Raw genomic sequence first — 21,712 nt, forward strand, 5'->3', positions numbered from 1 at the left:
GTGTGAGACAAGGCAGCGCAGCCATTACTAAAGGCGAGGGTCTACTGCCGTGGCCGCCATCTTTTTTTTGTCAGCCGACTGCCAGTTTGGGCCGACAATTATGCCTCCGGGTTCAGCCGGGCCTACAACAGTTAGCCTGGCACCCCCTCTTGGGTGCCAGGCCGCGGGCCCGGCCGAAACCGTTCCTGGTGACCCAGTGGACCGAAGTTTTAAAATAGCGAAGGCTCTCCCCTTTAAGTGAAGGGGGGGGAGGGGGGGAACTGTGGTGACGCACACGCGCAGTGACATCATCACCGTTCCGCTGATGATTGACAGCGGCGGTGACTCTGCCCAGCCTCCACTTCCGCCCCTCTTGTGGTCAATCTTCTGCTCGCCGCCCCAATTCCGTCCCCGTTATGACCGACTTACATAAGAAATAAAAACATAAGAAATAGGAGCAGGAGTCGGCCATTCGGCCCCTCGAGCCTGCTCCGCCATTTAATATGATCATGGCTGATCCCATCATGGACTCAGCTCCACTTCCCTGCCCGCTCCCCATAACCCCTTATCGTTTAAGAAACTGTTTATCTCTGTCTTAAATATATTTAATGACCCAGCTTCTCTGAGGCAGCGAATTCCACAGATTTACAACTCTCTGAGAGAAGAAATTCCTCCTCATCTCAGTTTTAAATGGGCGGCCCCTTATTCTAAGATCATGCCCCCTAGTTCTAGTCTCCCCCATCAGTGGAAACATCCTCTCTGCATCCACCTTGTCAAGCCCCCTCATAATCTTATACGTTTTGATAAGATCACCTCTCATTCTTCTGAACTCCAATGAGTAGAGGCCCAACCTCCTCAACCTTTCCTCATAAGTCAAGCCCCTCATCCCCAGAATCAACCGAGTGAACTTGCGGTCCGCCTGGAAAAAAATTACACAGAGCTAAATTTCACAAAAGAGGACACCTCATGCAGCGCAAAGAGAAAAAAACTGTTAAAAACGGTAGGCGCCCCAGCTTTCTGGTGGGCCAGAATTTCTACCCTGAGATCCGTTAAATTGAGCAGAAGTGCTTTGTGTCAATTTGTTTAATCCAGATTTCTATGGTATGAATGTAGGGATCAGGGCAGGGAAGGAAAGATGGAAAAAATGGAAGAATGGATGAGGGCAGGAGTGTCGGACAGCATGGATTACTGTAAGCTGGGGATTCAAGTTTGCCAAGTGAGGACAGGAACACGTGAGAGGCCACCATGGTTGAACAGTACGTTGTCTTGACGCATACTGGCCACTTGGGCTGGCCATCCCTCGCGTACTGCACTGTGCTATGAGCTAGTTTCTTCAGGAGCGACAGAGAGGAAATTGAGGGGAGGGCAGGGGGATTAAGGATGAGACGGCAATCAAAAGGGGATGGAGTATAAAAACGGAGAAGTCTTGCTACAGTTATACAGGGTATTGGCGAGGCCACACCTGGAATACTGCGTGCAGTTTTGGTTTCCATATTTACGAAAGGATATACTTGCTTTGGAGGCAGTTCAGAGAAGGTTCACTCGGTTGATTCTGGGGATGAGGGGGTTGACTTATGAGGAAAGGTTGAGTAAGTTGGGCCTTTACTTATTGGAATTCAGAAGAATGAGAAGTGATCTTATCGAAATGTGTAAGATTATGAGGGGGCTTGACAAGGTGGATGCAGCAAGGATGTTTCCACTGATGGGGGAGACTAGAACTAGGGGGCGTGATCTTAGAATAAGGGGTCGCCCATTTAAAATTGAGATGAGGAGGAATTTCTTCTCTGAGGGTTGTAAATCTGCGGAATTTTCTGCTTCGGAAAGCTGTGGAAGCTGGGTCATTGAATAAATTTAGGACAGAAATAGACAGCTTGTTAACCGATAAGGGAATAAAGGGTTATGGGGAGCGGGCAGGTAAGTGAACCTGAGTCCGTGATCGGATCAGCCATGATCGTATTAAATGGCGGAGCAGGCTCGAGGGGCCGTATGGCCTACTCCTGCTCCTATTTCTTATGTGAGGGGGATTGTTTAAATGGACAGGGTATATTCATCCTCAGAACCCCATCAATCGACTGTTGCCTCAGGCTAGACTTAGTTCATACTCCAACATTAAGGGAACTTTTATCTAACTGTGATCATAATCAATCTTCCCTTTCATTTTTTTTGGATGTCTGGTCCCTTTAATTGTCTGCATGGCTCATTGAAATTTCCATGCCTGCGTGGTTTCTTCCGATGAAATCATAGGCAGTCCCTCGGAATTGAGGAAGACTTGCTTCCACTCTAAAAATGAGTTCTCAGGTGGCTGAACAGTCCAATACGAGAGCCACAGTCCCTGTCACAGGTGGGACAGATAGTGGTTGAGGGAAGGGGTGGGTGGGACTGGTTTGCCGCACGCTCCTTCTGCTGCCTGCACTTGGTTTCTGCATGCTCTCGGCGATGAGACTCAAGGTGTTCAGTGCCCTCCCGGATGCACTTCCTCCACTTAGGGCGGACTGGTCTTTGGCCAGGGACTCCCAGGTGTCGGTGGGGATATTGCACTTTATCGGGGAGGCTTTGAGGGTGTCCTTGTAATGTTTCCTCTGCCCACCTTTGGCTCGTTTACCATGAAGGAGTTCCGAGTAGAGCGCTTGCTTTGGGAGTCTCATGTCTGGCATGCGGACGATGTGACCCGCCCAGCAGAGCTGATCAAGTGTGGTCAGTACTTCGATGCTGGGGATGTTGGCCTAGTCGAGGACGCTAACGTTGGTGCGTCTGTCCTCCCAGGAGATTTGCAGGATCTTGCGGAGACATCGTTGGTGTAGTAATACCTGCCCTCCTGTATGGCCCAGAGACATGGACCATATACAGTAGACACTGGAGAAATACCACCAACAATGTCTCCGCAAGATCCCGCAAACGGGATGAGAGAGACTGACAACAGCAAACTGGTTAAGCAGGTTGGGCCTGTACTCATTAGCGTTTAGAAGAATGAGAGGTGATCTTATTGAAACATATAAGATTCTGAGGGGGCTAATCAGGGTAGATGTAGAGAGGATGTTTCCCCTCGTGGGGAAATCTAGAACTAGGGGTTATAGTCCCAGAATAAGAGGTCGTCCATTTAAATCGGAAATGAGGAAGAATTTCTTCTCAGTGGGTTGTGAATCTAGAATTCTCTGCCCCAGAGAGCTATGGAGGCTGGGTCATTGAATATATTTAAGGTGGAGATAGACAGATTTTTGAACGATAAGGGAGTCGAGGGTTATGGGGAGTGGGCGGGGAAGTGGAGTTGAGTCCATGATCAGATCAGCCATGATCTCATTGAATGGCGGATCGGGCTCGAGGGGCCGAATGGCTGATTCCTGCTCCTATTTCTTATAGCAATGTGTTGCTATGATTCCTGAAGCAAAGAACCCATGAAGCAAACACATTGCAGGCTCTACTTACCAAATAAAACAACCACGGTCGACAAAAGAGGTAAAAGATAACATAAAACTAAAGGAGAAAGTGCAAAGAATAGTGTAGTGTAGATCCAGGGGACGGGGAGATATACGCAGTGAGTTGTTGTGATCGGGAACGCGCTGCCTGAAAGGGCGGTGGGAGCAGATTCAATAGTAACTTTCAAACCGGGAATTGAATAAATACTTGACGGGAAAACATTCACAGGGTTGTGGGGAAAGAGCAGGGGGAGTGGGACTGATTGGATCGCTCGCTCACAGAGCCGGCACAGGCTCGATGGGCCCAACGGCCTCCTCCTGCGCTGTGTCATTCTATTAACTGCAGGGACTGTTATGATCGCGGAAAACACAGTGGGCAGCACTCTCGACACTGAGTCAGAAAGTTGTGGGTTCAAGTCCTGCTCGAGAGGTATTTCTCCCCGGTGTCCTGGGGCCAACATTTATCTCTCAAGCAACGTCACTAAAAAACAGATAATCTTGTCATTGCTGTATGTGGGAGCTTGTGTGTTTATTGGTTGCCGTGTTTCCTACATTACAACAGTGACTACATTTCAAAAACAGTGTTTCATTAACAGCACTGGCCTCTTGCATGCACCTGTAGCCAAGATGCAGACAACTGATGGCGGTTGATGAATATTCTGTCACCTGAGGGCTTGTGTGTCTGAGAACGTTCTGAGAATCAACTGGAGAAATCGAGCAAAAGGAGGACTTGGCAGTGCCAAAGGGTCCAATCTTCAACTTCTCACTCCTCATCTTCTGAAAGCACTTGCTGCTTGCTGCGACACAGTCCTGCAGACACCCTCCAGTTCTACACCGCGACTTTTACTCCGGCATGAGCCGGGACGGTGTGCTGTCATGCTGGTCGGCCATGGAATGCATCACACAAGAGCCTGATTCCATCCACAACCAACCTCCATAGAAGTGCAAGTTCCAGCAGGAATCAACGAGAGTGATCAGGAGCTTGGAACCCTCTCTAACCCAGGTGTCACTGGGCAGTGATCAGGAGCAGGAACCCTCTCTAACCCAGGGGTCACTGGGCAGTGATCGGGAGCAGGAACCCTCTCTAACCCAGGTGTCACTGGGCAGTGATCAGGAGCAGGAACCCTCTCTAACCCAGGGGTCACTGGGCAGTGATCAGGAGCAGGAACCCTCTCTAACCCAGGGGTCAGTGGGCAGTGATCAGGAGCTTGGAACCCTCTCTAACCCAGGTGTCACTGGGCAGTGATCAGGAGCAGGAACCCTCTCTAACCCAGGGGTCACTGGGCAGTGATCAGGAGCAGGAACCCTCTCTAACCCAGGGGTCAGTGGGCAGTGATCAGGATCAGGAACCCTCTCTAACCCAGGGGTCACTGGGCAGTGATCAGGAGCTTGGAACCCTCTCTAACCCAGGTGTCACTGGGCAGTGATCAGGAGCAGGAACCCTCTCTAACCCAGGGGTCACTGGGCAGTGATCAGGAGCAGGAACCCTCTCTAACCCAGGGGTCACTGGGCAGTGATCGGGTGCAGGAACCCTCTCTAACCCAGGGGTCACTGGGCAGTGATCGGGAGCAGGAACCCTCTCTAACCCAGGGGTCACTGGGCAGTGATCAGGAGCAGGAACCCTCTCTAACTCAGGTGTCACTGGGCAGTGAATTGGAGCAGGATCCCTCTCTAACCCAGGGGTCACTGGGCAGTGATCGAGAGCAGGAACCCTCTCTAACCCAGGGGTCACTGGGCAATGATTTGGAGCAGGAACCCTCTCTAACCCAGGGGTCACTGGGCAGTGAATTGGAGCAGGAACCCTCTCTAAACCAGGGGTCACTGGGCAGTGATCGAGAGCAGGAACCCTCTCTAACCCAGGGGTCACTGGGCAGTGATCAGGAGCAGGAACCCTCTCTAACCAAGGGGTCACTGGGCAGTGATCAGGAGCAGGAACCCTCTCTAACCCAGGGGTCACTGGGCAGTGATCGGGAACAAGAACCCTCTCTAACCCAGAGGTCACTGGGTTGTGATCGGGAGCAGGAACCCTCTCTAACCCAGGGGTCACTGGGCAGTGATCGGGAGCAGGAACCCTCTCTAACCCAGGGGTCACTGGGCAGTGATCGGGAGCAGGAACCCTCTCTAACCCAGGGGTCACTGGGCAGTGATCAGGAGCAGAAACCCTCTCTAACCCAGGGGTCACTGGGCAGTGATCGGGAGCAGGGACCCTCTCTAACCCAGGGGTCACTGGGCAGTGATCAGGAGCAGGAACCCTCTCTAACCCAGGGGTCAGTGGGCAGTGATCAGGAGCAGGAACCCTCTCTAACCCAGGGGTCACTGGGCAGTGATCAGGAGCAGGAACCCTCTCTAACCCAGGGGTCACTGGGCAGTGATCAGGAGCAGGAACCCTCTCTAACTCCAAGTTTGGAGATGGCACTAAGCTGGGTGGCAGTGTGAGCTGTGAGGAGAAGGCTAAAAGGCTAAAAGGCTGCAGGGTGACTTGGACAGGTTAGGTGAGTGGGCAAACGCGTGGCAGATGCAGTATAATGTGGATAAATGTGAGGTTATCCACTTTGGTGGCAAAAACATGAAGGCAGAATATTATCTGAATGGCGGCAGATTAGGAAAAGGAGATGCAACGAGACCTGGGTGTCATGGTGCATCAGTCATTGAAAGTTGGCATGCGGGTACAGCAGGCGGTGAAGAAGACAAATGATATGTTGGCCTTCATAGTTAGGGGATTTGAGTATAGGAACAGGGAGGTCTTACTACAGTTGTACAGGGCCTTAGTGAGGCCTCACCTGGAATATTGTGTTCAGTTTTGGTCTCCTAATCTGAGGAAGGATGTTCTTGCTATTGAAGGAGTGCAGCGAATGTTCACCAGATTGATTTCCGGGATGGCAGGACTGACATATGAGGAGAGACTGGATCGACTGAGTCTGTATTCACTGGAGTTCAGAAGGATGAGAGGGGATCTCATAGAAACATATAAAATTCTGACGGGACTGGACAGGTTAGATGCAGGAAGAATGTTCCCAATTTTGGGGAAGTCCAGGACCAGGGGACATGGTCTAAGGATAAGGGGTAAGCCATTTAGGACTGAGATGAGGAGAAACTTCTTCACTCAGAGAGTTGTTAACCTGTGGAATTGCCTACTGCAGAGAGTTGTTGATGCCAGTTCATTGGATATGTTCAAGAGGGAGTTAGATATGGCCCTTAAGGCTAAAGGGATCAAGGGGTATGGAGAGAAAGCAGGAAAGGGGTACTGAGGTGAATGATCAGCCATGATCTTATTGAATGATGGTGCAGACTCGAAGGGCCGAATGGCCTACTCCTGCACCTATTTTCTATGTTTCTAACCCAGGGGTCACTGGGCAGTGATCAGGAGCAGGAACCCTCTCTAACCCAGGGGTCACTGGGCAGTGATCAGGAGCAGGAACCCTCTCTAACCCAGGGGTCATTGGGCGATGATCAGGAGCAGTAACCCTCTCTAACCAAGGGGTCACTGGGCAGTGATCAGGAGCAGGAACCCTCTCTACCCCAGGGGTCACTGGGCAGTGATCAGGAGCAGGAACCCTCTCTAACCCAGGGGTCAGTGGGCAGTGATCAGGAGCAGGAACCCTCTCTAACCCAGGGGTCACTGGGCAGTGATCAGGAGCAGGAACCCTCTCTAACCCAGGGGTCATTGGGCAGTGATCAGGAGCAGGAACCCTCTCTAACCCAGGGGTTACTGGCCAGTGATCAGGAGCAGGAACCCTCTCTAACCCAGGGGTCACTGGGCGGTGATCAGGAGCAGTAACCCTCTCTAACCAAGGGGTCACTGGGCAGTGATCAGGAGCAGGAACCCTCTCTACCCCAGGGGTCACTGGGTAGTGATCAGGAGCAGGAACCCTCTCTAACCCAGGGGTCAGTGGGCAGTGATCAGGAGCAGGAACCCTCTCTAACCCAGGGGTCAGTGGGCAGTGATCAGGAGCAGGAACCCTCTCTAACCCAGGGGTCACTGGGCAGTGATCAGGAGCAGGAACCCTCTCTAACCCAGGGGTCAGTGGGCAGTGATCAGGAGCAGGAACCCTCTCTAACCCAGGGGTCAGTGGGCAGTGATCAGGAAGTTTCAAAAGGGAATTGGATAAATACTTGAAGGGGAAAATGTATAGGCACGGTGGGATGAATGGCCTCCTGTGCTGTATCATTCTACGATTCCATGAACGAGTACAGGGATCATATCACCATCATAGGCAGTCCCTCGGAATCGAGGAAGACTTGCTTCCACTCTAAAAATGAGTCCTTAGCTGGCTGAACAGTCCAATACGAGAACCACAGTCCCTGTCACAGGTGGGACAGATAGTCGTTGAGGGAAGGGGTGGGTGGGACTTGTTTGTCGCACGCTCCTTCCGCTGCCTGCGCTTGGTTTCTGCATGCTCTCGGTGACGAGACTCGAGGTGCTCAGCTCCTTCCCAGATGCACTTCCTCCACTTAGGGTGGTCTTTGGCCAGGGACTCCCAGGTGTCAGTGGGGATGCTGAACTTTATCAGGGAGGCTTTGAGGGTGTCCTTGTAATGTTTCCTCTGCCCACCTTTGGCTCATTTGCCGTGAAGGAGTTCTGAGTAGAGTGCTTGCTTTGGGAGTCTCGTGTCTGGCATGCGGACAATGTGGCCTGCCCAGCGGAGCTGGTCGAGTGTAGTCATTGCTTCAATGCTGGGGATGTTGGCCTGGTCGAGGACGCTAACATTGGTGTGACTGTCCTCCCAGGGGATTTGTAGGTTGGAGCCTGTAACCTCCCATTCCAAGGTGAGCGAATCGACGGACTGTGACACCGCAACACGCTCAGTGCTCTCGATGGGGGGAGGCCACCTGTGCATAGCAGTCACTATCCCAACGTTCCTATGGTCCGCTGCTCAGCTCCTTCCCTACCTGTTTGCCGGACACGAGACCTTGATTCTCTGGAGCAGGGTGCTCTCCGTCCATTCCGTGTCCGTCAGTAGCTTTGCCAGTCCTCCACTCAGAAAGGGTCATCGAGCGGACAAAGAAGCTCGGCAAGAAGAGGAGGACGAGAGCTCCCGCCAGGATGAAGCTGCCTGCGGTCAGAAAGGAGATGGTGTAACTTCCCGTTCGATCCTCCAGAAACCCTGAGTGGGAAGAGATGAAACAGTGACTTAAATATTTATTTCACTCCCAGAGCTCCAGCTGTAGTAAATTACTTTCTTGCAATTAATATTCACATCATCATCATCATAGGCAGTCCCTCGAACGAGGATGACTTGCTTCCATGCCAAAAAGGGATGAGTTCACAGGTGTTTCAATGAAGGATCTAATATTCCAGATCCCGAACTACATCCTGAAGGGTGGAAGATGGCTGTGCGTGGATTTTTTAACGTGGGGTGGCCGTTACACACCAGCCACCACACGGGCTTGACAGAGCGAGGTCTTGGTCCAGTGGCAAGGGTTAACCAGGACGACTGGAGACCAGCTCTGCTGCACGGACCCAGTGCGCGCTCACATATCACAGTGTGGGCCCGTGCTGCCCCTGGGCCCTTGCCTCTTCTGGGCCCCGAATTCACGCCTCCCCTGATCACGACCCACTACGATCTCGCCGCTCCTTCGCCCCGACCCCGCCGCTCCTGCTGTATCTGCCCATGCTCCAACCATGACCTTGATGAAGTCCCTCTTCGCTGCCGTCGCCCTCCTGCACCAGCTCGCGCTGTACCTTGCCGTGGTACACTGCCGTGCTGACCAGGGGCCGCCGCTCGCCGCTCCGTCTATGCCCCCGACCTGCCGCTGATGGCCTCTCGCAGGTCGGCATCCATTCTCTTAATTTTGCAATTTAACGACAAGTCGCCCCGCTTCAGGGGCCAGGCCTGTGTAATGAAAGGATTGACGATCTTTGGCACGATCCGAGAGTCCACTAGTCACAGGTTCTCCATGAGAATTTTTGTTGCTTTCTCTTTCCCCGAGCTTCAATCTCTGACATGTCAGAACTCTTGGCTCCTTTCCATTGACTGTCAATAAAGGAATATTGGCACAAACCAGTCAGCCCAGCAAAGTTGTGAAATGTTCTATTTTACCAAGCAGGACCCAATCTATGGTTTCAAGTTAGGCTACGACTTTATGATGGCATCCCATCTTTTGAGTGGCCCATTTATTATTATTAGCAGAAAACTGAGCGATGCACTGATAGGAGTGAACACTTTCTATTTCAGGCATGCTGTGTCAGCATCACAAAACAACACATTCAACAACAACTTGCATTTATATAGTGTCTTTAACGTAGTAACACATCCCAGGTGCTTCACAGGAGCGATTATCAGACAATATTTGCCACCGAGCCACATAAGGAGATATTAGAGCAGGTGACCAAAAGCTGGGTCACAGAGGTCGGTTTTAAGGAGCGTCTTAAAGGTGGAGAGAGAGGCAGAGAGGTTTAGGGAGGGAGTTCCAGAGCTTGGGGCCCAGGCAACAGAAGGCACGGCCACCAACAGTGGAGCGATTATAATCGGGGAGGTGCAAGAGGGCAGAATTGGAGGAACGCAGAGATCTCAGAGGTTGTTGGGCTGGAGGAGATTACAGAGATAGGGAGGGGCGAGACCGTGAAGGTACAATTGTGTCAACATTGTTATTTTTATTCACTCATGAGATGTGGGCGTCGGTGGCAAGGCTGGCATTTATTGCCCATCCCCTGATTGCCCATGAGAAGGTGGTGGTGAGCTGCCTTCTTGTGTTGACAACTGAGTGGCTTGCCAGGCCATTTCAGAGGGCAGTTGAGGGTCTTGGTGAGACCGCACCTGGAGTATTGTATGCAGTTTTGGTCTCCTTACCTAACAAAGGATATACTTGCCATAGAGGGAGTGCAGCGAAGGTTCACCAGACTGATTCCTGGGATGGCAGGATTGTCGTATGAGGAGAGATTGGGTCGACTGGGCCTGTATTCACTAGAGTTTAGAAGAATGAGAGGGGATCTCATTGAAACATATAAAATTCTGACGGGGTTGGACAGACTGGATGCGGGGAGGATGTTTCCCCAGGCTGGGAAGTCTAGAACAAGGCATCACAGTCTCAGGATACGGGGTAGGAAATTTAGGACCGAGATGAGGAGAAATGTTTTCACTCGGAGGGTGGTGAACCTGTGGAATTCTCTACCACAGAAGGCTGTGGAGGCCAAGTCACTGAATATATTTAAGAGGAAGATAGCTAGATTTCTAGAAACAAAAGGCATCAAGGGGTATGGGGAAAAAGCAGGAATATCGTGTTGAGATAGAGGATCAGCCATGAGTCCTCGAGTCACATATAGGCCAGACCGGGTAAGGACGGCAGAGTTCTTTCCATAAAGGACATTAGTGAACCAGATGTTTTTTTTAAACAACAATCCAGTAATTCCATGGTCACCACATTCCTGATACTAGCCTTTTATTCCAAGTTTATTTAATGAACTGAATTTAAATTCCTCAGCTGGCATGGTGGGATTTGAACTCATCTTTCTGGATCATGAGCCCAGGTCTCTGGATTACTAGCCCAGTAACATAACCACTATGCTATTGCACCTTGTTGGACCACATTGTTCCGCTCTACTTCACAGAGCCTTCAATACTTTTCTGACTGCAATCTTTCAGATGAGACGTTAAACCGAGGCCTCATCTGCTCTCTCAGGTGGTCGTAGAAGATCCCACGGCACGATTTCGAAGAAGAGCAAGGAAGTTATCCCTGGTGTCCTGGGGCCAATATTTATACCTCAATCAACATAACAAAAACAGATTATCTGGGTCATTATCACATTGCTGTTTGTGGGAGCTTGCTGTGCGCAAATTGCCTGCCGCGTTTCTTGCATTACAACAGTGACTACACTCCAAAAGTACTTCATTGGCTGTAAAGCACTTTTGAGACATCTGGTGGTCGTAAAAGGCGCTATATAAATGCAAGTCTTTCTTTATATCTAATCCAGTAGATGGTAGCCTACATTACCTGATAGGGGAGGCCCGAATAGTGCGCCAATACTCAGGCACATCAGAAAGAGCCCGGTGGCGTTGAGAATCCGGCCGATCCCTACGATGGCCGGGAGAGTGGAGAAGAAGAGTGGGGGAAGGGCTCCAGAGCAGAAGCCATAAAAGAGACCGAGCCCCATTAGACTGGCATAGGTCTGGCCCAGAGGAATGAGGAGAAGGCTGAGTCCGGTGAGAACGCTCCAGAGGAATAACATGTGGATTGCCCGGATCAGCTTGAGATCAGCCACCCAGCCAGAAAACAGCCGCGCAACAATATCCGAGATGGCGGTGACAGACAACAGGAAGGCGGCTTCATAATCGCTCAATCCGAGGTTCTTTCCATGAGCCACCAGATGCACGTAGGGGACAAAGTAGCCCATGGTCATCAGCGTCACGGCAAAAGTGTACACCATAAAGCCGCGGTGCAGGAAAAGGGTCAAATCAAAGGCCGAGGTCACTTTGCCCCAACACTCAGCGCCTTTCCGTCCGTCATTCGGATGCCCCCCTAAGGCAATAAGAAGATCTTCTCGGAGCATGATGGGTCTGAGCAGGGCCGCACAGACGCAGAGGTTCAACATCATCGCGGACAGGATCTGCAGGGCCCCGCGCCAACCATACTCGTCGATCAGGAGCTGAAACAGTGGGGAGAAGAAGAAAGACGCGACGCCCACTCCGGTAAAGGCCAAACCCGTCGCCAGGGCTCGGCGTCTCTTGAAGTATCTGGCGATGGTGGCCATTGTGGGGGCGAAGACCAAAGCCCAACCAAAACCTGGGGAGCAAAACAAGGGACAATGAAGGAGATGTTCTCCCTGTGGACGCTGTTGTGCAGCTCAAGGCATGTGTTGTCAATGATTAGATTTTAGATCTAACTTCCTCCTCCGATGGTTTACATACGAACAAAACATGGAAAATTGATGGGCAAGTTGGTCCATCAAACCTGCCCCACATCTTACAATAGCTAGAGCATCGCAATCAAATCTTTTTCCTACCCCTCTTTCCGCAGCCATGTAATCACCTTGGAAAGACGAAAAACCCAGCGCCCAGAAGGGGAGAAAATACTCTCTAACCCCATCAGGTGATGGAAACCAAACAATGCGATCACAGGAACCAAGTGTTACCTATGAAGCCACTTACCTGCTGGAAGGGGAGGAAAACTGATACCCGAACTGAATTGTAGGGCTCATCTGTATTAGGAGGTTATGAGGGATCATAAGTAGCCAATAATGCATTGACCCTGAGCACAGACTGATAGAAGATGAAAACATACACACAGTACTGAATAACACACCCACCAAGGGCAGTGGAGAGTCAACAGTCTAGAAAGATAGCAAACCCTGGGAAGCAAGGTCAATTCACACGTCATGAGGAACTGAGGCAACGTGGACACCACTCAATAACACTCTGCGGGAGGGTGACATATGATGGGAGATGGACAGGCGGGGGAGAGTCACTCGGAGCCAATCTGAGCAGTCGGCCAATCAGTAGTTTTGTAGGAGGGTCGTACACCTCGAAAAATGTATAACTGTAATTGTAAAACCTTTGTTCTAGGAAGTGTTCGTCGGAACATTCCCGAGCATGCTTGAATAAAAATTGGTTGAACCAAAGTTTTCGTCGGAGCGATTTCGTGATCGCTATACGGGTGGGGATATGGCGGGTGTCAATTCCTGATATCAGGGAGTCCACCTTTAAGAAGAGAAGTCTTTTTACCCCAACACCTTCTATGTGATCTGTGCCCCAGTTAAGAACTGGTCCAGTTCCCTCTCGAAGGCGATGCAAAGTATCGGCACCCACCACACCAGCTGGCAACGCATTCCAGTTCCTAAATGAATCTCTTCAATGCAGTTCATGTCTGCTCTGAGGGAACGGGAACTGAGGAAGTTATGATGTACCTTTATAAACCTGGTTCAGCCTCAAATGGAGTGCGGTGGCCAATTATGATCACTGCACTTTAGGAAGGGTGTGAAGGCCTTGGAGACAGTACAGTGAAGATTTACGAGAATGGTTCCAGGGATGAGGGACTTCAGTGACGTGGAGAGACTGGAGAAGCTGGGGTTGTTTTCCTCAGAGCAGAGAACGTTAAGAGGAGATTTGATCGAGGCGTTCAAAATCATGAGGGGATTAGATAGAGTAGATAGAGATTGTTTTGATTGGGGAAGGGCCGAGAACCAGAGGGCACAGATTTAAGGTGGTTGGCTTAAGAACCATAGACGATATGAGAAAAAACTTTTTTACGCAGCGAGTGGTTAGGATCTGGAATGCGCTGCCTGAGGGGGTGGTGGAGGCAGACTCAATTATGGCTTTCAAAATGGAATGGGATAAGTACCTGAAGGTAAAAAAACATTTCAGGACTACGGGGAAAGGGCGGGGGAGTGGGACTAGCTGAAGTGCTCGATAGGCCGAATAGCCTCCTTAAGAACATAAGAAATAGGAGCAGGAGTCGGCCACCTGGCCCCTCGAGTCTGCTCTGCCATTCAATATGATCATACTGATCTGATCATGGACTCAGCTCTACTTCCCTACCCGCTCCCCATAACCCTTTACTCCCTTAGCGCTCAAAAATCTGTCTATCTCCGCCTTAAATTTATTCAATGACCCAGCCTTCACAGTTCTCTAGGGCAGAGAATTCCATAAATGTACAACACTCTGAGAGAAGAAATTCCTCCTCATCTCCATTTTAAATGGGTGGCCCCTTATTCTGAGACTATGCCCTCTAGTTTTCGTTTCCCCCACGAGTGGAAATATCCTCTCTGCATCCACTTTATCGAGCCCCCTCATTAGCTTGTATGTTTCGATAAGATCACCTCTCATTCTTCTGAACTCCAATGAGCAGAGGCCCAACCTACTCAAACTATTTTCATAAGTCAACCCCCTCATCTCCGGAATCAACCTAGGGAACCTTCTCTGAATAGCCTCCAATGCAAGTATATCCTTCTTTAAATACGGAGACCAAAACTGTGCACAGTACTCCAGGTGTGGCCTCACCAATACCCTGTACAGCTGTAGCAAGACTTCTCTGCTTTTATACTCCACCCCCCTTGCAATAAAGGTCAAGATACCATTGGCCTTCCTGATCACTTGCTGTACCTGCATACTAACCTTTTGTGTTTCATGAACAAGTACCCCCAGGTCCCTCTGTGCTGCAGCACTTTGCAATTTTTCCCCATTTAAATTTTAATTTGCTTTTCTATTTTTCCTGCCAAAGTGGATAACCTCACATTTTCCCACATTATACTCCATCTGCCAAATTTTTGCCCACTCACTTAGCCTGTCTATATCCCTTTGCAGATTTTTTGTGTCCTCCTCATAATTTGCTCTCCCACCCATCTTTGTATCATCAGCAAACTTGGTTACATTACACTCGGTCCCTTCATCCCTTCATTAATATAGATTGTAAATAGTTGAGGCCCCAGCACTGATCCCTGCGGCACCTCACTAGTCACTGTTTGCAATCACTGTTTGCCAACCGGAAAATGACCCATTTATCCTGACTCTCTGTTCTCTGTTGGTTAGCCAATCCTTTATCCTTGCTAATATATTACCCCCACCCCCGTGAACTTTTATCTTGTACAGTAACCTTTTATGTGGCACCTTATCAAATGCCTTCTGGAAATCCAAATACACCACATCCGCTGGTTCCCCCTTATCCACCCCACTCGTTACATCCTCAAAGAACTTCAGCAAATTTGTCAAACATGATTTCCCTTTCATAAAACCATGCTGACTCTGCTTGATTGAAGTATGCTTTTCCAAATGTCGTGCTACTGCTCCCTTAATAATGGACTCCAGCATTTTCTCAACGACAGATGTTAGGCTAACTGGTCTATAGTTTCCTGCTTTTTGTCTGCCTCTTTTTTTAAATCCTTCTGTGCTGTAATTATTCGATGAATGTCCGATGCATTGAAAGACCAACACATGGCTTGGGTTCAATTCCCTTGGACTCTGAGTTCCCAATCTTGCCTGCCATGTTACGGGGATGCAAGAAGATGCTAGGGTCTTACAGAAAGTTGTGGAAAATAGATGTAGATTACACAAACTCGGTTAATGGATGATTTGATCGAAGTTTTCAAGATATTGGCCCAGAAATTCCAGCCTCCCTGGGTCTGTATGGAGACCCGGGAAGGCATCGGAAAAGCCGGTTTTCGGCACGCAATGCACATGCGCTGAAAACTGGCTTTTCCGATCTGTCAAGTTTCTGGCTTGACAGATCCTCCTCATCTCGGGAGCCAGGACATTCCCATGGCAGAGATTGGGCTATTTGCCCGTCTCTTGCCCAGCGAACGTCCTTAAAACTCTTGCACATAGCCTACTTTTACCAGTGTAAGAGTTTAAAAACATATCAAAAAATATATTAAAATAAAATTTTAAAATACATATTTATGTTAAAAACCCTTCCCACTCAGGTAATGTTATTTTAAACCATAATTAAAACTTTTTAAAAAATCGGCAAATACTTTTTTTGTTTCAAAAATATTTTTATCAACTTTAATTTCTATAGTGTATTTATGTGAGGTGGTTTTTTAAAAAGTTTTATGTAGTGTTTGGGATGTTTCTCATTCATAATGTTAGGAGCTTCGGACTTATGAAACTCCTGTTACTCTGAATGAGAATATACTGCTTCTGATTGACTGCCCAGAGCCATGTGACTCGAGCTTCAGGCCTGCACACATCCTGACATGCACGTGCTACGACATACAGTCAGGGGAGGCCTCCGGACCGGGAACTCGCGTGGGCCCAGCAGTTTCAGGTAGGGGGGCTTCTTTGTTCTAAAATCTATTCAAACGCCTACGGGAAGGAGAAACCGGGATTTCTGGGCCGTTATGGGGAGCAGATAGGATAGATCGCGAGAAACAATTTCCGCTAGAACTAGAGGGTCATAGAATCATAGAATGGTCGGAGAAATGATAGAAATATTTTTGCTTCAGCTACCTATCCAACTCCCTTTTGAAAGCCACGATTGAGTCTGCCTCCACCACCCTCTCAGGCAGCGCATTCCAGATCCTAATCACTTGCTGTGTAAATAGGTTTTTCCTCGTGTCGCCTTTGGTTTTTCTGCCGATCGCCTTAAATCTGTGTCCTCTGGTTCCTGACCCTTCCACCAATGGGAACAGTTTCTCTCGATCTACTCTGTCTGGACCCCTCATGATTTTGAACACTTAGAGCCAGACCTTTCAGGAGTGAAATTAGGAAACACTTCGACATGCAAGTGCGGTAGAAGTTTGGAACTCTCTTCCGCAAACGGCAATTGATGCAGGGTCAATTGTTAATTTTGAATCTGAGATTGATAATTTTTTGTTAACCACAGGTATTAAGGGATAAGGGGCAAAGACGGGTATATGGAGTTAGGTCGCAGATCAGCCGTGATCTCATTGAATGGCGGAACAGGCTTGAGAGGCTCAATGGCCTACTCCTGTTCCTGTGTTCCTAGAAGTAGAGTTGGCTCAGGCCCATCTAGCTAGTCTCGAACCTGTTGATACAACTTGCCCATTCCGCCCCTTGAATACAATGTGTGTATGTCTGAGCTCTGACATGGACCACAGAGGCCATCTCAGCCAAGTTTGATATCCAGGTATGCACTGGAGGGTGATCAGAAGCAGGAACTCTCGTTAATTTCCTTTCACTCTAGGGCCCACTGAACACCATTTGCACCCCCCCAAAAGTCTTTCATGGCTGAGATAACCCCGGTCTGGACTAGCGATGAAACCTGGAACTCCGAATCTGTATAACTCAGATAAACTTGCCTGCTCAGTTGCACGGAGCGGATACAAGTTTGACAAAGAGCAAGTTGCTGACAGTGGATCTCGGTGAATGGGCCTGAATGACGAGTTGAAGCATTTGGAGCAGAGTGCCTTTCCTCATTACTATCTGCTGGTTTCAGCTCAAACTCACGTTGACTATTGTTGAAGTAAACATTTCTACCCATTCAGCACCATCCCTTACACACTTGCTTTGGAGGCAGTTCAGAGAAAGTTCACTAGGTTGATTCCGGAGATGAGGGGGTTGACTTATGAGGAAAGGTTGAGGAGGCTGGGCCTCTACTCATTGGAATTCAGAAGAATGAGAGGTGATCTTATCGAAATGTATAAGATTATGAGGGGGCTTGACAAGGTGGATGCAGAGAGGATGTTCCCACTGATGGGGAGACTAGAACTAGGAGGCATGATATTAGAATAAGGGTCCGCCCATTTAAAACTGAGATGAGGAGGAATTTCTTATCTCAGAGAGTTGTAAATCTGTGGAATTCGCGGCCTCAGAGAGCTGGGGAAGCTGGGACATTGAATAAATTTAAGACAGAGATAGACAGTTTCTTAAACGATAAGGAGATAAGGGGTTATGGGGAGCGGGCAGGGAAGTGGACCTGAGTCCATGATCAGATCAGCCATGATCTTATTGAATCTACTCCTGCTCCTATTTCTTATGATCTTATGTAGGGGAAGCAACCTTATATCAAACCCTAATACAAAAGCAAAGTACTGCGAGTGCTGGAAATCTGAAATAAAAACAGAAAACTGGAAACACTCAACAGGGCAGGCATCATCTGCGGAGAGAGAATCAGGCGTAATGTTTCAGGTTAACGACCTTTCATCAGAACTGGAAAAAATTGGAGATGTCGCAGGTTTTAAACAAGTGCAGAGGCAGGGAAGTGGGGGGAGGGGAGGGGAGGAAAGAACAAAAGGGAAGGTCTGTGATAGGGTGGAAGGCAGGAGAGATTAAACGACAAAAGGGGCGATGGTGCGAGGCAAAAATAAATGGTTATGGGGCAAGTAAAGGAACAAAGGATGGGTCTAGAGAAGGTGTAAATGGGAATGGCAGAATCAGCACCTGCTGCCATCCGAAAAAATGGGAGCAGAGGTTACGATCTGAAATTGTTGAACTCAGTGTTGAGTCTGAAAGGTCATCAACCTGAAACGTTAGCTCTGTTTCTCTCGCTACAGATGCTGCCTGACCTGCTGAGTGCTTCCAGCATTTTCTGTTTTTATATCTTATATGAAACCCATTGGGCTGACCTGTCAGGAGTCCGATGGAGAGATACATGTGCAGAAGGCTCTGTCCGAACGAGGCAGTGAGCATCCCCAGGGAGGATAAAACCCCTCCGACCATCACCACTGGGCGGGCTCCATAGTGCATCCCAAATACACTCCCGATTGGACCTGTAATTGAAAATACGAACCCTGGTCAGTGAGGTTCCCGATGGCTCCGTGGGTTAATGTACCACAGAGAGAAAAGGTCTGTCTGGCCTCCCGTTCCAAAACCCTCTGTAAACAGCAGGTCGCCCAAAACCCTGCTGCCTGTGTCCCATGCCGCACCAACTCCTTTCCTTGCTGAGTTATATTCAGCCAAAGACCGTCTTAAGTGGAAGAAGTGCATCTGAGAGGGCGCTGAGCACCTCGAGTCTCATCGCCGAGTGCGTGCAGAAATCAAGCGCAGGCAGCGGAAGGAGCGTGCGGCAAACCAGTCCCACCCTCCCGTTCCCTCAACCACTGTCTGTCCCACCTGTGACAGGGACTATGGCTCTCGTATTGGACTGTTCAGCCACCTAAGGACTCATTTTTGGAGTCGAAACAAGTCTTCCTCGATTTCGAGGGACTGCCGATGATGATGATGGTGATATTGATTCCAATATCTCCAATTTTAAACTCTCCTCCTGCAGTCTAACCCCTTCAGTTCTCCCTATCGAACATCTACGCCCCTCCTGCAAACTTTCTATTCCTCTAACTCTGGCCTGTTATGCAACCCAATTCTTCACCCCATCATTAGTGTCCAGGCCTTCAGATGTCTCACGTTCACGCTATGTGTCACACTCTAGAATCCCCTCCCTGCGACTCTCCACCTCCCTCAAAACCCCCCTCTGTGACCAAGCTTTTGTTCACCCTCCTGATATCTCCTCCTTTATTCAGCATCCACTGATTTCTGGTTATATCTCTTTGGATCTTTTTTTTTCTACATCAAAGGCACTATTTAACTGTAAGCTGCTGTTATTGTCGCTGATTCAATCCCCAGTTAATGCTGAGTTAGCCAATTCCAACCTGGGTTTGCCCTACCACAGCCCTACAATCCTCCAAGATCTCTGCGTTCTCCAATTATGGCCTCTTGCGCATCCCCCGATTTTCACCGCTCCACCATTGGTGGCATTGCCTCCAGCTGCCTGGACCCCGAGCTCTGGAATTCCCTCCCTAAACCTCCCTCTTCTCCTTTAAGATGCTCCTTAAAACCCACCTCAGTTCAGAGAGGGGCTTTTGAGCTCAGAATTACTGAAATTTACTCCCTGAGCACTGCACTGGGAGTGTCAGCCTAGATTCTTGTGCTCAAGTCTCAGGAGTGGGACTTGAACCCACAACCTTCTGAAGATAGCTGTCATGTATTCAACCAGCATTGTAACCCATGTATAAACTGACCTAAGTTGTACACCGTGAGAACATTGACCACTAGGTGGGAGACACTCCTAACCTGGACCTTCAGGTATAAAAGGGGAAGCTCCACCCACCTTCATCACTTGAGTGCAAAGGAATAAAGGACATGTCACAGACTGACCTTCTCTCAAGCATGGGCCTCGTGTGCATTTATACTGTGTAGTAAGGATGTATCAATGGCGACGAGGATGGGATTTAAACCACGCGAGCATGGCCACTAGCAGAACAGACGAGAGGTACTGTGTTAAGGAATGGTTGGGACAGAGATTCAACATTGTTAAAGCAGCACACAGTTCTCCAGGCAGACAAGGGCAGTCAGGCATGCCCCAACATGTAGTCGAACCCAGAGGGGGAGTTCGACAGAGACAATGGCAAGCTGAACGGCGATTCACGCCATTGCAAGGGACAATGCGTCCAGTAATGGGGCCATCAACACCTGTTAATGGTGCACTCAAGGACAATAACAGGGGCAGTCAGGGACGATCGACTGGCAAGGGACCTTTTGTTTCAAACCGCAACTCATGCTGGAGGCGTGGAGGCATACACTCAGCCGGAGTTTGCAGAGATGAGCAAAATACCTGCAGAAATTACAGAAATGGACACTGGGGGAAATCGCTGGAAGCTGAAGTTCAGCGAGTTCATGTGGAGCACGTATACAGTTCATACACCAGGACGCCACCGATAATGATGAAAGTGCTCCTCAATGGCATCCCAGTATCAATGGAGTTAGACACGGGTGCCAGCCAGTCCCTGATGGGTATCAAACAGTTCGAAAAGTTGTGGGCAACAAGGCCAGGAGGCCAAAATTATCGCCGATTGACGCACAGCTACGGACTTACACAAAGCAGATCATTCCGGTGCTAGGCAGCGCCACGGTAGTCGTGACCCACAAAGATTCGGAGAACAGGTTGCCACTCTGGATTGTCCCAGGGGACGGTCCCTCACTACTGGGGAGGAGTTGGCTTGCTGTCATGAACTGGAAATGGGGAGATGTCAATGCAATTTCCTCTGTGGAGCGAGTATCATGCTCACAGGTTCTGGACAAATTTGACTCATTATTTCAACCCGGCATTGGCACTTTCATGGGGGCCAAGGTAGTGATTCACATAAACCCGGACGCCAGACCAGTACACCACAAGGCCAGAGCAGTGCCGTACGTGATGCGGGAAAAGATAGAAGGCAAATTGGACCGCCTGTTGAGGGAAGGCATCATCTCGCCAGTCGAATTCAGTGACTGGGCGAGCCCGATTGTGCCAGTGCTCAAGGCGGATGGGTCGGTCAGGATATGTGGCGATTACAAGGCCACCATCAATCGGGTATCAGTCCAAGACCAGTACCCGCTACCGAGAGCGGAGGACCTCTTTGCTACGCTATCCGGTGGCAAACTTTTTTCAAAATTGGACCTGACCTCAGCTTACATGACCCAGGAGCTGGCGAGTGAGTCGAAGAAGCTGACCACCATCACGACACACAAGGGGTTGTTTGAGTACAACAGATGTCCGTTCGGGATTCGCTCGGCCGTCGCGATCTACCAACGAAATATGGAAAGCTTCCTCAAGTCGATTCCAGGGACGGTGGTTTTTCAGGACGACATCCTCATTACGGGTTACGATACTGAAGAACACCTCCACAACCTGGAGGAGGTGCTACGCAGACTGGACCGGGTAGGTCTGCGACTGAAAAAGGCGAAGTGCGTCTTCCTAGCTCCAGAGGTAGAATTCCTGGGGATGAGGGTAGCAGCAGACGGGATCAGCCCAACTGCATCCAAGACGGAAGCGATCCAGAGAGCACCCAGACCCCGTAACACGACGGAGCTGCGTTCGTTCCTGGGGCTCCTGAACTATTTTGGTAACTTTCTTCCCAAATTGAGCACGCTGCTAGAGCCGCTACACGTGCCCCTACACAAAGGTCGCGAATGGGTCTGGGGGGACAGCCAGGAAAGGGCTTTTAATAGAGCACG

The 21,712-nt window shown here is 49.6% G+C and overlaps 1 protein-coding gene across 1 annotated transcript in view; it reads right to left on the reverse strand.

Moving 5' to 3' along the window:
• Positions 1–11,295: 11,295 nt before the first annotated feature.
• LOC139232838 (monocarboxylate transporter 13-like) overlaps positions 11,296–21,712 on the reverse strand; it is a 28,174-nt gene continuing 17,757 nt past the window's right edge. The window contains exon 4 of the mRNA XM_070863330.1: positions 11,296–12,173. Coding sequence (XP_070719431.1) covers positions 11,296–12,173 — 878 coding nt within the window. The remainder of the gene's footprint in view (positions 12,174–21,712) is intronic.

The sequence above is a fragment of the Pristiophorus japonicus genome, chromosome 20, assembly GCF_044704955.1.
Source record: "Pristiophorus japonicus isolate sPriJap1 chromosome 20, sPriJap1.hap1, whole genome shotgun sequence".
In the NCBI taxonomy this organism is placed as follows: domain Eukaryota; kingdom Metazoa; phylum Chordata; class Chondrichthyes; family Pristiophoridae; genus Pristiophorus; species Pristiophorus japonicus.